Source organism: Enhydra lutris, unplaced genomic scaffold (genome assembly GCF_002288905.1).
Source record: "Enhydra lutris kenyoni isolate GAN:26980312 unplaced genomic scaffold, ASM228890v2 scaffoldscaffold4, whole genome shotgun sequence".
NCBI classification, from domain to species: Eukaryota; Metazoa; Chordata; class Mammalia; order Carnivora; family Mustelidae; genus Enhydra; species Enhydra lutris.
The window spans coordinates 33,234,876-33,251,784 of record NW_019154088.1 but is presented as its reverse complement, the minus strand read 5'-3'; the positions used below and the strand labels follow the sequence as shown (position 1 = coordinate 33,251,784).

Here is a 16,909-nt window from a genome sequence, read left to right as displayed (position 1 = left end):
TTGACAGAGAGAGATCACAAGCAGGCAGAGAGGCAGGCAGAGAGAGAGGAGGAAGCAGGCTCCCTGCTGAGCAGAGAGCCCGATGCAGGGCTCGATCCCAGGACTCTGAGATCATGACCTGAGCCGAAGGCAGCGGCCCAACCCACTGAGCCACCCAGGCGCCCCTTTTTTTTTAAATTTGAGAGAGAGCATGAGAGGGGGGAGGGTCAGAGGGAGAAGCAGACTCCCCGCTGAGCAGGAAGCCCAATGTGGGACTCAGTCCCGATCCCGGGACAGGCACCCCGAGGGCCTGACTCTTAATTTTGGCTCAGGTCATGGTCTCAAGTTGCTGGGATCCAGCCCTGCATTGGACTCCATCCTCAGCAGGGAGCCTACTTGGGATTTTCTCTCTCTCATTTCCTTCTGCACCTCTTCCAGCTCACGCTCTCTCTTACGAGCTCTCTCTCAAGTAAATAAGTCTTTTAAAAAAAAAAATAGTAGGGACCACTGCATAATCATCTTTATATCCTGAATACCTAGCGCAGTGCCTGATTTTATGTACATTTGTCAGTGGTTAATTAAATGAGTGAATTAATGAATTAATCTTAAAAATGCAGTTTAAGAAAACACCCAGCATGTATTGAGAAGCCTAAAGATAAAGCAGTTTGGAAGGGTTTCATGAAGAGATATATTTTAATTTGGATGTTTAATGATACCTGAATAGAATTTTTGGTAGGGGGCGCCTGGGTGGCTCAGTGGGTTAAAGCCTCTGCCTTCAGCTCAGGTCATGGTCCCAGGGTCCTGGGATCGAGCCCCACATCAGGCTCTCTGCTAGGTGGGGAGCCTGCTTCCTCCTCTCTCTCTGCCTATCTCCTCTGCTTACTTGTAATCTCTGTCAAATAAATAAAAATCTTTTAAAAAAAAATTTTTTTTGGTAGGAGGAGAGAGAGCATTTCAGGTATAGAGGAGTCTAAAAGTTCAGAGCTTCTTTTGAGAACTGTTTGGAACATAAGGTTCTGTGGGGGTAGGGTGATAGATGGAAAGATAAGTTGAACCAGATTGTTGAAAGTCTTGAATAGGCTTTCAATCTCTGAACATTGTGAAACTCTGTAAAAATTTGAGTAGGGAAGGGGCGCCTGGGTGGCTCAGTGGGTTAAAGCCTCTGCCTTCGGCTCAGGTCATGATCCCAGCGTCCTGGGATCGAGCCCCGCATCGGGCTCTCTGCTCTGCGGAGAGCCTGCTTCCTCCTCTCTCTGCCTGCCTCCCTGCCTGCTTGTGATCTCTGTCTGTCAAATAAATAAATAAAATCTTAAAAAAAAAAAAAAATTTGAGTAGGGAAGAGATGCTCAAAATTTGATTTTGGAAGTCATCAACAGAATGAATTGAATTGAGAAAAAGAGATGTTAACAAGTAGTACAGTATAATAGGCCAGAAATAATAAGGTTTTCACTAGGACAGTGGGAAAGAAAGGGACAGATTTCAGGCATTTGATGATAGAATTTGAGTTGTGAGAGACAAAAAGAAGTTGTAGATTTTCAAGATTTTTAATGAGAGGTATGGTGTTTAAGGGAATATGTTGAAGAGACTGGTTGGATGGAGGGACCATAGATAGGGATCCAAGAAGAAAAATTTGGAGATTAGATTATAATGAATACTGTCTTAATCTAATGTGGGTTTAGCAGAATCTCCATATAAGGATATGATATAGGCAGTTGGAAATAGGGTCTGACGTTCAGGAAAGAGCTTAGGGGTAGTAATCATGATTGTGAATCATTTACATAATGGTGAACATTGGAGCCATGGCAGTAGATCGGAAAATTAGATGGGATGTTCCATTGTGGCACATCCTGATGTAGCAAGTGGTAAAGTCAAAGAGTTAGCTGCTTCTCAGTTTTTTTGTTTGTTTGTTTGTTTGTTTTTAAACAATTTTATTTATTTATTTGACAGAGAGAGAAAGATCACAAGCAGGCAGAGAGAGAAGAGAAGTCGGCTCCCCACCGAGCAGAGAGCCCGATGTAGGCCTCGATTCCAGGACTGAGCCACCCAGGCACCCTGCTTCTCAGTTTTGCCTTTAGATAACCATTCTTTAGATAACCATTCTTGCCATTTGGGTGTCAACCTTTTGTGTCCCTTATAAGTTGCTAATCTCCAGAACAGGACAAGACATGATATTTGGATGAGTTCAGAGTGAAGAATTTGGCAGAATATGGGGTGCCTGGGTAGCTCAGTAGGTTAAGCATCTACCTTTCAGCTCAGTCATGATCCCAGAGTCCCAGAATTGAGCCCCACATCAGGCTCCCTGCTCGGTGGGGAGTCTGCTTCTTCATCTGCCCCTCACACTGCTCGTTCTCTCATTCTCTCACAAATAAAATAAATAAAATCTTACAAAAAAAAAAAGAATTTGCAGAATGTGTTTTCAAAGCTTACACAGAGTCATGTGATGGTGTATGACTCCATAAATTTTACATTTTTTTTTTAAGATTTTATTTATTTGACAGAGATCACAAGTAGGCAGAGAAGCAGGCGGGGGAGGGGGGGGAGCAGACCCCCTGCTGAGCAGAGAGCCTGATGCGGGGCTCAATCCCAGGACCCTGAGATCATGACCTGAGCCAAAGGCAGAGGCTTAACCCACTGAGCCACCCAGGCGCCCCTAAATTTTATATCTTTAAAGGAACACCTGGATTAAATTTGTAGTTGTCTTTATATTATATATATGATGATAAGGCTACTTGCAATGGGATTATCAGATGTACTCACAAAATTTGAGATAATCTAGGCATTATTGTAGACCACCTGAATCTGAATCTTTGAGAGTAAAGCCAGCCTCCTCTTTAGTACCCTAAAGTTTGAAAGTCACTGATACACATGATGAAATTGCCAATTTACTAAAGTTTAAAAACCAGGATCCTTTTGTGGTTGCCATTTTGATGTCAGAGAATAAAAGGTGTTACTTTAAAAAAAGAAAGTATGACTTTCCATTTGTAATCTAAAAAAATTGTCAGCTTAAGTTTACCTTTCTTTCAGCTGAGTGTGAGAGGAAAAAATAAAAAAGAGAAACTTGAAGATTTCTTTAAAAACATGGTAAAATCAGCAGATGGAGTAATTGTTTCGGGAGTAAAGGTAAGATTTTATTTGATTAATAGAGGTATTGGTTTGAGAATCTACTCCTTTTAAGAAGATAGATTGAGATTTCAGATGTGCAGATGACACTGTTGGAGTAAAAGAGAAGTTTGGGCCCCCTGCCCTCGATTCTACTCTTTGGAGAACTTCCTTTTCCCAGGGGTGAGAGATCTGTAGGTCCAAGGGGATTTACCCACCTGGAGTGCATGCCCCTTACCTCCAAACTAGACCAGGCTTTAGGGATCTGGAACCCCGTATTTCCTTGCCTAAATCTGAAGCCTGCTTCTAACTTTTCCTCTTCTGTGGGCCTCTTCTCTGAGTTCATCCTCCAGTGTATGCATTCATGGGTGGTCAGGGGTGACCATGGAACAGCTGGGGAGAGGGCGGGCACAAGGGAGAAGATCAGTGTGCAGGAGAGAATATCCATTTACATACGTATGTGAGGTTTCTCTGGGTGCCTTACAGAACTGCAGGATAGGGCATGAAGAGGGACTGCTTCCATTTGTACATTTGTCCTTGGCCTACAAAATCTTAGGAGCAGACTTGGGTTCAGATGTGGAGTTAGAAGAGCTCCGTTGAGGTTTTAGTCTTGTGGGTGGGGGTGGGGGGTGCCTGGCTTATTTGGTAGAGCATATGACTCTTGATCTCAGGGTCGTGAATTCAAGCCCCATGTTGCGCGTGGAGCTTACAAATAAACAGGTGTATTCAAAATTAAAATAAATAATACCCAAGTATTTCTTAATGATGTTCTAAAAATGGTACAAGAATTAATTTATCTAAGACTCTCACCACTAAAAGAAAAAAGTGTTTGTATTACATTATCAAGCAGATACAAAGAAAGATAAATGCTGCTTTGTCATCATTGCCTGTTTTTATAAACACATCTGAAGTAAAACTTAGGTGGGAATTACTGTTTATTTGATTTACACTTCAGTTTTTCAGAGACAGGTCAGCTGGTCTGTTGACAGTGCTTGTGCCATGGCTACTTTCTAGTAAGGACTCCACTTCTTTCATTTTGATGCTACTTATGCATTAATATTGAACATTTTTCTTAGCATTAAGTATAAACCACTATATGGATTATGATTTTGGTGAAGAAGTAACTAACATTTTTTGAACATTTACAGTGTGTTCGTTGATCCATATTTTGTTTACTCTTCAACCCTACAAGTTGGGTAGTTTTATCCCCATTTTAACAGTTAAAATTTATACACATGAATTACAAATTTTAAAGAAATTTTGTTAGTACCGACTTTTCTTTCCTAAGTTCTGTTAATGTGGATTTGAATTACATCATTTTAGCTGGTGCTTTTTCAAAAAAGCGACTGCTGTTTTAGAAAGGAGGAAAGGATTTTGAATAGTTTTATTTTTAATGTGTATCTGGCTTTGTTTCAAAAAAGATACAGTAATTGCTTCCAGAAGGCTAGTTTGGCCATATTTCCCCAAAGCAGTCAGAGAGGGCTGTAATGACAAAGGCTTGGCAGCCTTCAGGAATGGCTCATAGAATACATAGTAGACCAAGAGAAATAGATTGAGACTTGCCTCTCGTAATTTTTTTCTTTTCAAAAGCAATAGATTACTTCCCCTGGCAGTAATGTATCTCTTGGAGAGGCAGGACTGTAGACACAGAACATAAGTAGGAAGGAACACGTTTCAGAGTTCAACATGTGAACATGAACCATTGTGGAAGGATCTAAGCTTTCATCTGCAAAACCATTCCAGATTTCTTCCTGGATAGATAGAAGTGCATGTCTATATGAAGTCTGAACTTGTTGGTAAAATCATTAGAACATCTTATTAGAGGATAGCTATGCGGTTTTACTGATCTTTTATGATTAAATGGTAAAGTGATTTATGTATTACACTAAAGCAAATAAGTGAAAAATTATATTTTCTTTTGACCCTATAGGATGTAGATGATTTCTTTGAGCATGAACGAACATTCCTTTTAGAATATCATAACCGAGTTAAGGATGCATCTGCTAAATCTGATAGGATGACAAGATCCCACAAAAGTAAGGTTTTTCTCTGTGGCTAAAGCTTACATTTTTTTTTTAATGGAATAATTATAAAGTTATTATGTTACTTAGAGTTTATAAAAGTCTTGATGTAGAACAGTGTTTCTCAAACTGTGGTCTGTGAAGTCTGGACCCTAAGGCTCTTTTTATTTTTAGCAAGTCTGTGAGGTCAAAACTATTTTCTTAATAGTCCATGGTGCTTTTTGTATTTTTCACCATGTTAACATTTACACTGATAAAGCAGAAGCCATGGTGGATAAAATTACTGGTGCCTTAGCACAGATCAAGGAGGTGGCATGAAATTGTGCTAAGAGTCACTATATTCTTTCCTGCAGTGCATTTACAATTAGAAAAGAAAAATTCAGTTAAGAATATCTTTGATAGGGCGCCTGGGTGGCTCAGTGGGTTAAGCCTCTGCCTTCAGCTGGGGGTCATGATCTCAGGGTCCTGGGATCAAGCTGCATCAGGCTCTCTGCTCAGCAGGGAGCCTGCTTTCCGCCCCACCCTCTCACCCCGCCTGCCTCTCTGCCTACTTGTGATCTCTGTCTGTCAAATAAAATCTTAAAAAAAAAAAAAAAGAATATATTTGATAAAGCAGTTAAAATTACTAATTGTAATAAACACTTCCCTAGAGTTCACGTTTTTAATATTCTGAATGGTGAAATGGAAAGTATACATAAAGCACTATGATTCCTTACTGAAGTGTGACAGTTCTCTTTAGAAAAGCCCTTTAGTTGCAACTGAATTAGCTGCTTCCACCCCCACCCTCCCACCCCCCCGCCAAAAAAAACACCATTTCTGGAGGGTGCCTGGGTGGCTCAATTGGTAAAGTAGCTGCCTTCAGCTCGGGTCATGATTCCAGCCCCACATCAGGCTCTGTGCTCAGCAGAGAGCCTGCTTCACTCTCTCCCTCTTGCCTGCAGCTCTGCTTACTTGTGCTCTCTTTCTCTCTGTCAGTAAATAAATAAAATCTTAAAAAAACAAAACAAAAACACCATTTCTACTTGAGAGAACAGCTGACAAACTATGATTATTCAGATTTGAGTATTTGATAGACGTTTTCTTAAAAATTAAATGAGTCTGTTACTTTAAGGAAAACAACTGACAGTATTTGTTGACAGTGTTAAAGGTCAAGCTCTCCAGCAATAATTAGAATTTTGGAAAACTTGTATCCATCCTTATGAACTTACTTCACAATAATTAAAGACTTCTCTGAGGAGATTGATAATCATATGTGAATGTGGTATTTTTGATGTTGTTTGTATATATAATGAAGTTTGTCAACATTTTGGAAGATTTGTGTAACTCATTGAGCCGATATTTTCTACAGTCCTCCGTTCTACCAACTGAGCTATCGGAGGCTCCGCTGAGCTGATATTTTCTAAATGATCAAATATATGATGTTACAAAGTCATGTATGTAAAAGATTCATTCAAAGTTCAAGATAGACTTTTTCTTTTAACAGCTTTATTGGGGTTTAAGTTGGTATCAGTAAGTTTCAGTGTTCAAAGTATACAGTTTGGTAAGTTTTGACATATGTGTAAAATCATCACTACAGGGGTATCTGGGTGGCTCAGCAGGTTGAGCCCTGCCTTCAGCTTGAGTCATAATCTCGGGGTCCTGGGATCGAACCCTGCATCAGGCTCTTTGCTCAGCGGGGAGCCTGCTTCCCCCCTCTCTCTCTGCCTGCATCTCTGCCTACTTGTGATCTCTCTGTCAAATAAATAAATAAAATTAAAAAAAAAAAATTGGGTTCCTGGGTAGCTCAGTGGGTTAAAGCTTCTGCCTTCTGCTCGGGTCATGATCCCAGAGTCCTGGGATGGAGCCCCCCCGCATCAGGCGCTCTGCTCAGCAGGGAGCCTGCTTCCCCCTCTCTCTCCGCCTGTCTCTCCGCCTACTTGTGATCTTTGTCTGTCAAATAAATAAAGTCTTTTTAAAAAATTTTTTCTAAATCATCACTATAATTAAGATAATAAACATATCCATCACCACCAAAAATTTCCTTACAGCCCTTTGTATTCCCTCCCTTTTGCTCTGTCCACAGGCAACCATTGATCTGCTTTCTGTCTCTGTAGATTAGTTTGCATTTTCTAGAATTTTATATGAATGGAATTATACTATATGTACTTTTTATTATTTGGCTTTAAAATTCAGCAAAGTTATTTTGAGATTCATTGAGGTTGTTGTGTGTTTCAAGAGGTCATTCCTTTTTATTGCTGAGTGTTATACTGTTGTATGGATATACCACAGTCGTTTATCCATGCAGCTGTTGGTGGACATTTGGGTCATTGCTAGCTTTAGGCTGTTATAAATAAAGCTGACATGAACCATCTATACGCAAGTCTTTGAATGGACATGTGCTTTCATTTCTCTTGGGTAATACCTAAAAGTAGAGTGGCTGGATCATGTGGTAAGTGTATAATTAACTTCTTAAGAAAATGCCAAACTTTCTCCCCAAAATGAAATGATTATACTATTTTACATTCCTACCAGCTGTACGTGAGAGTTCTAATTGCTCCACATCTTTTCCAACAAGGATACTTTTTCCGTTTAGCTGTTCTCATAGTCCTCTCCATGTGATTTTAATTTGCATTTCACTAATGATTGATAATGTTGAACATCTTTTCTTATGTAAGTCCTCCAGCTTTATTCTTCTTTACCAAAGTTGTTTTGGCTCCTCTAGGTTCTTTATATTTTCATATGGATTTTAGAATCAGCTTGTCACTTTCTACAAAAATGGTGTCTGGATTTTGATTGGAATTGTGGAATCTGTAGGTCAATTTGGGAAAGATTGACAGTATTGATTCTCTGATACATGAATATAGTGTATTTCTCTGCTTACTTAGGTCTTCCTTAAAGTCTCTCAGCAATATTTTATAGCTTTCATTGTACAGATCTTACATACCTTTAGTTAGATTGATCCCTGATTATTTTTGCTGCTGTTGTAAATTATGTGTTTTTTACCTTTCCTTTTCCAGTTGTTCTTTGCTAACACATAGAAATACATTGTATTTTCTATATTGATCATATATCTGGCTGTCTTACTAAATAAACTCACTTATTGGTTCCAATAACTGTTTTGTAGATTCCTTCACGTTTTCTACATAGATGATCATCTGATGATAGAAACAGTTATACTTCTTTACAGTTTAGGCTGCATTTATTTATTTTCTTTGCCCCATTGTACTGAAGCTGTACCTGTAGCTCCAGTACAGTGTGGATGGAAGTGGTAAGAGCAGCCATCTTTGCCTTCTTCCTTATCTTATGGGGAAGGCATTCATTCTTAAACTATTAATTATGGTGTTTGGTGTAGATTTTTCCTAGATGCTTATCAGGTTGAGGAAACTCTCCTATAAATTGCTAGGTTTTGAAATAAATAAATAAATGAATAAAAATTGCCAGTTTTCTGAGAATGTTTTTCTTTTAAGTCAGGAATGAATGTTAGAATTTTATCAGATGTTCTTTTTGCAGTTACAGTATTGAGATAATCATATTATTTTTCCTATTTTCTATTAGTATGGTTAATTGTATTGATTGATTTTCAAATGTTAAACCAACCTTATGTTCTTAGGGTAAAGTGTAAGTGATCTTACACAATGGAGTTTAAAAGTAATAGAGTTCAGGGATGCCTGGGTGGTTCAGTTGGTTAAGCAGCCAACTCTCTCTCTTTTTTTTTTTTTTTTTTTTTAATTTCTTTTCAGTGTTCCAGAATTCATTGTTTAGGCACCACACCCAGTGCTCTGTGCAATACGTGCCCTCCATAATACCCACCACCAGGCTCACCCAACCTCCCACCCCCCACCCGTCCAAAACCCTCAAATTGTTTTTCAGAGTCCACAGTCTCTCATGGTTCTTCTCCCTCTCCAATTCCCACCAACTCCCTTCTCCTCTTTATTTCCCCATGTCCTCCATGTTATTTCTTATGCTCCACAAATAATCAAAACCATATGATAATTGACTCTCTCTGCTTGACTTATTTCACTCAGCATAATCTCTTCCAGTCCCGTCCATATTGATACAAAAGTTGGGTATTCATCCTTTCTGATGGAGGCATAATAGTCCATAATAGTCCACATCTTCCTTATCCATTCGTCCGTTGAAGGGCATCTTGGTTCTTTCCACAGTTTAGCCACTGTGGCCATTGAAGCAGCCAAGTCTTGATTTCTGCTAAGGTGGTAATCTGAGGCTCCTGGGATCCTTCCTCCATCAGGCTCTCCTTCTGCCCCTCCCCTTACTTGTGCTCTCTCTCTCTCTCTCTCTCTCTCAGATAAATAAATCTTTTTAAAATTAAGCGGTGGCTCACTGGGTTAAAGCCTCTGCCTTCGGTGCTCGTCGTGATCCCAGGGTTCTGGGATCGAGCCCCGCATTGGGTTCTCTGCTCAGCAGGGAGCCTGCTTCCCTTCCTCTCTCTCTGCCTGCCTCTCTGCCTACTTGTGATCTCTGCCTGTCAAATAAATAAATAAAATCTTTAAATAAATAAATAAATAAATGGGGGCGCCTGGGTAGCTCAGTTAAGTGTCTGCCTTTGGCTCAGGTCATGGTCACGGGGTTCTGGTATCGAGCCCCACATAGGGTTCGGTGCTTGGCAGGGAGCCTTCTTCTCCCTCTCCTCTGCTGTTCCCCCTGCTTGTGCTCTTTGTGCTCTCTTGCTTTCTCTGTCAAATAAATAAGTAAATAACCCAAATAAATAAATAAATAAAATTTTAAGAAATAAATAAATAGGGACACTTTGGTGGCTCAGTTGGTTAAGCATCTGCCTTCAGATCAGGTCATGATCCTGGGGTCCTGGGATGGAGCCCTATGTCAGGCTTCCTGCTCAATGGGGAGTTTGCTTCTTTATCTGTACCTCCCCTGCTCATGCTCCGTCTCTCAAATAAATAAATAAAATCTTAAAAAATTTTTTCAGGTGAAATAAAAACGAAAAGCAAAAAATTACTGTGTACTATAATCAGTTCTGTAATCGAGGTGTATATTCATGCTGTGGAAACATAAAGAGCTGTAAAGGTAGACTGTCATCTGTTAAGAAAACTGAAGAAAGGGGTGCCTGGGTGGCTCAGTGGGTTAAAGCCTCTGCCTACGATTCAGGTCATGATCCCAGGGTCCTGGGATCAAGCCCTGCATCGGGCTGTCTGCTCAGCGGAGACTGCTTCCCTCCCTCTCCCTCTGCCTGCCTCTCTGCCTACTTGTGATCTCTGTCTGTCAAATAAATAAATAAAAATCTTAAAAAAAAAAAAGAAAACTGAAGGAAATATTAGTGATTCTAATTTATTTATTGGCCCAAATAGAATGGTGCTTTTAAGAAAGATGGTTGTGAACCTATTTACAAAGTCATAGTTATTACATATAATTAATTACATAACATACAATTTTACAGAATTATAAAATAAAAATTATTTTTTCATGATGCATGAACTTAGCCTAGACTATGAAAAATTAAGTTTTCAACATCACTGTAATACATAAAATCAGGGCAGTTTGCTTATTTTCTGTGATCATATAATGATGTAACAGCTAAAGAGGGTAGTGTCCTATGAGCCAAATATTAGGATCCAGGAATTTCTTGCTCTAAAAAATAATTTTAGGGTCAATTTATGTATAAAATATTAATGTAATTGATATTAAGCACAAATAATTTTTAATTAATTTTTTTGTGTGTGTTCCAAAATACATTGTGCATGAGCACCACACTCGGTGCTCCACACAATACATGCCCTCCTTAATACCCACCACGAGGCTCACCCACTCCACCAACCCCCTCCCCTCCAAAGCCCTCCTTTTGTTTCTCAGAGTCCACAGTCTCTCATGGTTCATTTCCCCCTCCCAATTTCCCCCAACTCACTTCTCCTCTCCATCTCCCAATGTCTTCCGTGTTATCCCTTATGCTTCACAAGTAAGTGAAACCATATGATACTTGACTCTGTCTGTTTGACTTATTTCACTCAGCATAATCTCCTCCAGTCCCATCCATGTTGTTATAAAAGTTGGGTATTCATCCTTTCTGATGGAGGCATTATACTCCATTGTATATATGGACCACATCTTCTTTATCCATTTGTCTTAAGGGCATCTTGGTTCTTTCCACAGTTTGGCAACTGTGGCTATTGCTGCTATGAACATTGGGGTACAGATGGCCCTTCTTTTCACTACATCTGTATCTTTGGGTAAATACCCAGTAGTGCAATTTCAGGGTCAAAGGGTCTTTAATTTCTTAAGGGATCTCCACACTGTTTTCCAAAGTGGCTGCACCAACTTGCATTCCCACCAACAGTTTAAGAGGGTTCCCCTTTTTCCACATCCTCTCCAACACATGTTGTTTACTGTCTTGTTGATTTTGGCTATTCTAACTGGTGTAAGGTGGTATTTCAATGTGGTTTTGATTTGAATCTCCCTGATGGCTAATGCTGATGAACATTTTTTCATGTGTCTGTTAGCCATGTCTTCTTTGGAGAAGTGTCTGCTCATGTCTTCTGCCCATTTTTTGATGTAATTATCTGTTTTGTGTGTGTTGAGTTTGAGGAGTTCTTTATAGATCTTGGATATCAGCCCTTTGTCTGTAGTGTCATTTGCAAATATCTTGTCCCATTCTGTGGGTTACCTCTGTTTTATTGACTGTTTTCTTTGCTGTGCAGAAACTTTGATCTTGATGAAGTCCCAAAAGTTCATTTTTGCTTTTGTTCCTTTGCGGACATGTCTTGAAAGAAGTTGCTGTGGCTGATGTCGAAGAGGTTACTGCCTATGTTCTCTAGGATTTTGTTGAATTCCTGCCTCACATTGAGGTCTTTTATCCATTTCGAGTTTATCTTTGTGTATGGTGTAAGAGAATGGTCGAGTTTCATTCTTCTATACATAGCTGTCCAATTTTCCGAGCACCATTTATTGAAGAGACTGTCTTCTTTCCACTGTAAATTTTTTCCTTCTTTGTGAAAGATTATTTGACCATAGAGTTGAGGGTCCATATCTGGGCTCTCTACTCTGTTCCACTGGTCTATGTGTCTGTTTGTGCCAGTACCATGCTGTTTTGGTGATCACAGCTTTGCAGTAAAGCTTGACACTTGGTCTTAGCCAAACGGCCAAGAAGTGATTGTAGTAAAGCTTGAAATCAGGCAATGTGGTGCCCCTATTTTGTTTTTCTTTTTCAACATTTCCTTAGCAATTCGGGGTCTCTTTTGGTTCCATATAGATTTTAGGATTGTTTGTTCCAGCTCTTTGAAAAATACCAGTGGAATTTTGATCAGGATGGCATTGAAAGTATAGATTGCTCTAGGCAATATAGGCATTTTAATAATGTTTTTTCTTCCGATCCATGAGCATGGAATGCTTTTCCATCTTTTTGTGTCTCCTTGAGTTTCTTTCATGAGTGTTCTGTAGTTCCTCGAGTACAGATCCTTTACCTCTTTGATTAGGTTTATTCCCAGGTATCTTATGGTTCTTGGTGCTATAGTAAATGGAATTGATTCTCTAGTTTCCCTTTCTATATTTTCATTGTTAGTGTAGAAGAAAGCAACTGATTTCTGTGCATTGATTTTGTATCCTGCCACATCTCTGAATTGCTGTATGAGTTCTAGTAGTTTGGGAGTGGAGTCTTTTGGGTTTTCCATAGAAAGTATCATGTCATCTGCAAAGAGAGAGTTTGACTTCTTCTTTGCCAATTTGAATATCTTTTATTTCTTTTGTTGTCTGATTGCTGTTGCTAGGACTTCTAGTACTATGTTGAACACAGCAGCGAGAGTGGACATCCTTGTCGGAACACAAATCATTTTTGATTCCTGCCTCAGTAAACCAACCTTTGCATGATTTTTAAGTGTTATTTTTTTTATAACTTAAACTTTTAGGATAATAGTGAACAATCTCACATGTAGAAGTTACCATTCAGAGTCTGAAGTTTGTATTCACAGTGTCTTTATGGGGACATCTGGCTGGCTCAGTTGAGTAGAGCGTGCAACTCTTCTGTAAGTTTGAGCATAGAGCCCACTTCAAAAAAAAAAAAGATTCTTTATAAAAGATATCAAAATCGACTTGTTTTGAATTTTTTAAAAGATTTTACTTATTTATTTGAGACAGAAAGAATGAGAGAGTAAGCATGAGGGGGGAATGTCAGAGGGAAGAGCAGACCCCCTGCTGAGCAGGGAAAGATGTGGGACTCATCCCAGGACTCCAGGATCAGGACCTAAGCTGAAGGCAGTTGCTGAACCAACTGAGCCACCCAGGTGCCCTGTTTTGAATAATTTTATTTTATTTTTTTAAATAATTTTAAAAAGTAAATAGAGTCACCAAATTTCAGTCTTGTCTGTTGAATGTAACTTTGTACAGCATAAGAAAGTACAGTGTAAGGATTACTGTTCTTTTAAGAGAATAAACACATTAAACCTTGTAAAAAATACTACTGGCATAAGTGGGAATTTCCATACAAAGTAGACATGTCTGGGATTTTGTTAATAATAGCAAACGTTTGTATAATACTGTACTTGCTGTGTGCCTATATAATAACATTCATTAATTCATTTAGTCCAGGTGATCGCACAGAGCTGGTACCATTATTATCCCCATTTACAGATGAGGAAAGTAAGGCGTACACAGGCTAAGTGATAAGGTCAAGGCCATATAGCTGGTAAATTGGGATTGGACCCTAAGCAGTTTGGTTCCAGTTCCATGCTCTTAATTAACTGTTGCACTATACTATCCTTTTTCTGAAATGAGTAATCTTTTCTAAAAAAATTGTCCTATGGGGTGAGCCCTGGGAAAAGTGCTAAAGTTGAATACTTAGCTTCCTAACACCCAAGGATAATGGTGCTACCACCATTCATCTAGCTTCCCAAGCTCCTTAAATTTCCCTCCTACCTCGGGTCTCTTGTTTGTAAATCCTGCCTATTAGGTTTCCTAAATATCTTCCAGCTTTGTCATTCTCTGCTGTCACTCTTCTTGCTCACTTGATCCTGACCATCAGTATCTGACACAGCAAATTCATAGGTGGTTCCTCTGCCTTCTGTGTCTCCATTTCTAGTCTTTATTCGAGGCAGAAGAACTTTTATCTAAAAATCCTTAGTGGTTATTTTTAAATGATATTTTAAAATGTCTATTAATACCCCTTCTTACAATATCAAATCCAAACTTTATCATGTCTTACAAAAACCTGTTTACCCCCCAAGATACTTTCAGTTTATTTTTCCACCTTCAACTCTATCCATTCTCTTCTGTACTCTAAAGGGCCTTCTTCCTGGACGGCTGTCTGAATATACTGTACTCTTTAATGTCTCATTGACCTTTATCCATGCTGTCCCCTCCATTTTGCCTGGTAAAGGTTTACTTATCCTACAAGTTCTGACTCACTCAGTAGGGTCTGTAAATCCTTCCCTAACTTATTCAGGTGGAATCATCTGTTTCCCCTGCTCCCAAAGAAGTCTGTTTCTATGTCTAATACAATATTCATCAAATTATATTATAGCTGTTGTCATTTCCTTCACCAGACTTGGGTTATTTACATTCACATTGTTTGCCAAGTAGGTGATCAATAAATATTTTTGAATCAGTGAAAAAATATATTAAATTCTAAAAATTTTTCCCATAGGTGCTGCAGATGATTACAATAGAATTGGTTCTTCATTATATGCTTTAGGAACTCAGGATTCTACAGATATATGCAAGTAAGGATTCTGATTTCAAATAAATAAAGCAAAAATTTCATTGGTAGCCTGAACACACAGAATATTTCCAACCCAAGAGGCATTTAGAATATCTTCTTTAAAATATATCAATAATGAGGCACTTCTTACAAACTTGGTTCAGTGTCATTTTTTCTCTACCATTTCTCCCTTTTTTAAATCTGAAAAGTAAAAATTGACTTTAATATATACAATTTTAACATTTACAAAGTTTTATTTGATGAAAATTGGCTGATTTATGTATGTGAGGAAGAAGGAGACAGAATTTATATCAAAATGTTCTTAGGTTTTGATGAAGTTTATTATAAATAAACATTTTGGAATTAGAATATACTATATATATGTGTGTATTTCTTTGAAACCAGATTGACTTTTAAAGTAAAATGTGGTGCTGTCAGTTTACACTTTTTAAACAGCCTGGCTATTCTAGTTTATAAGTTTAATGAATCTTAGGGCAGTCCTAGAGTAACCTGTTGGGAAAGTATCATACATGTTAATATAGAAATGCTTTCTGGATATTTGCTTATGTAGCTGTCCTTTATTTACTTTATACTAGTTTTTCACATTAATCTAACCATAGTTAATTTTAGTTGCTCCTATAATATTGTTTAAATCCAACTCCTCACTAAAAAATAATCCGAACTTTTTTTTTCAATTTTAAGTGGAAAACTATTTTCACAATTTATGCCTTTTTCTAAACCACATCCTTGAACTTTTTTCTAGTATATCCTGTCTTAGTAGACATGTAAAATCCAAGTTTTTCAGCAAAACAGGATACTGTATATAACTTATTACATTAATATGCTACCTTCCCAAAGAGTTAGTCTCTAACACTTTAATAAGAAGGAAAAGTCAACCTTGCTGTGAGTTATTGGACATAAACCTGTCAAAGCAAGTTCTTTTTGGCAAAACGAAGTTCATAAAATAGTGTTTTAGCTTTTAGTAGTACTTGCCCCAATCTATTTATAACATCGCCAGTAATTACATAGTATTTCACAGAATACCCTGTTAATAGTTTGGTATTGGGATTTTTTTTTTAGTTGGTGTCAGCATTTGAGAGATAGGCTGTTTAGTTAAACGTGAATTCTGAGATAGAAATTGGTTATTCATTTTTGTTATTTTCTAAAACAAAGCAGCTCTGCTTGAAGATGTTTAACACATAAGTATCAGATAACTTCAAGAGCTGCTCCAACTTTAGTTTTTTCCTTTAAAGTCAGCCTCTTTGGATCTGATTGTTCTGTACTTCTATAGCAATTTGAAGATACAGGCTTTATTTAATATTATGTGGCATATTGCTAAAGAATATAAGGAAAAATTTTTTAATTTAAATGTATGGCTTAGAGTGCCTGGCTGGCCTAGTCAGTGGAACATGTGACTCTTGTTCTTGGGGTTGTGAGTTCAAGTCCCACATTGGGTATAGAGATTACTTTAAAAAGTACATACTAAATATGGGACGCCTGAGTGGCTCAGTGGGTTAAGCCTCTGCCTTTTGCTCAGGTCATGATCTCAGGGTCCTGGGGTCGAGCCCCACGTCAGGCTCTCTGCTCAGAGGGGAACCTGCTTCCCCCTCCCCCTCTACCTGCCTCTCTGCCTACTTGTGATCTCTCTCTCTCTCTCTCAAATAAATAAATATATATTTTTTAAAGTACATACTAAATAAATAAAAGTATGGCTAAGACTGTTACCTTGAAATGGGAAGATTTTTTTGTAACAACAGTTTTCAAATAATCTGTCATATGGATGAATGTACAGAGGTGTTGAACTAAATGAAACTTAGTTAAATGAAACTTAGTTAAGTCTGCAGTGAATAAGACCATTAAATATTACTGTAATGAAATAAGAAAGTTCATTATTAATACAGTTTTGGGAGCATATGCTCTGAACATTTGAAATGAAAAATCATTTCAAAGCTTACTTCTGATGAACTATTTTTCCCTTCCAGGTTTTTTCTCAAAGTTTCAGAACTGTTTGATAAAACAAGAGTAAGTACTATAAATTAACCTTTGGGAGTCTCAATCCTTGCGTACAGTAATGTGTTACCTGTTGTGGTTGTGTTTAACTTTATTGAGAAAGATGAGCTATACTTCAGAAGGATGAAGAGACAGATTTAGATTTGAAAATTTGATTTTTTTT

General features: G+C 38.2%; 1 protein-coding gene across 1 annotated transcript in view; it reads left to right on the top strand.

Moving 5' to 3' along the window:
• Nucleotides 1–16,909, top strand: part of LOC111161352 (sorting nexin 6) — a 63,789-nt gene that overhangs the window by 26,093 nt on the left and 20,787 nt on the right. The window contains exons 7-10 of the mRNA XM_022524957.1: nucleotides 3,004–3,099; nucleotides 5,009–5,114; nucleotides 14,683–14,758; nucleotides 16,719–16,758. Coding sequence (XP_022380665.1) covers nucleotides 3,004–3,099; nucleotides 5,009–5,114; nucleotides 14,683–14,758; nucleotides 16,719–16,758 — 318 coding nt within the window. The remainder of the gene's footprint in view (nucleotides 1–3,003; nucleotides 3,100–5,008; nucleotides 5,115–14,682; nucleotides 14,759–16,718; nucleotides 16,759–16,909) is intronic.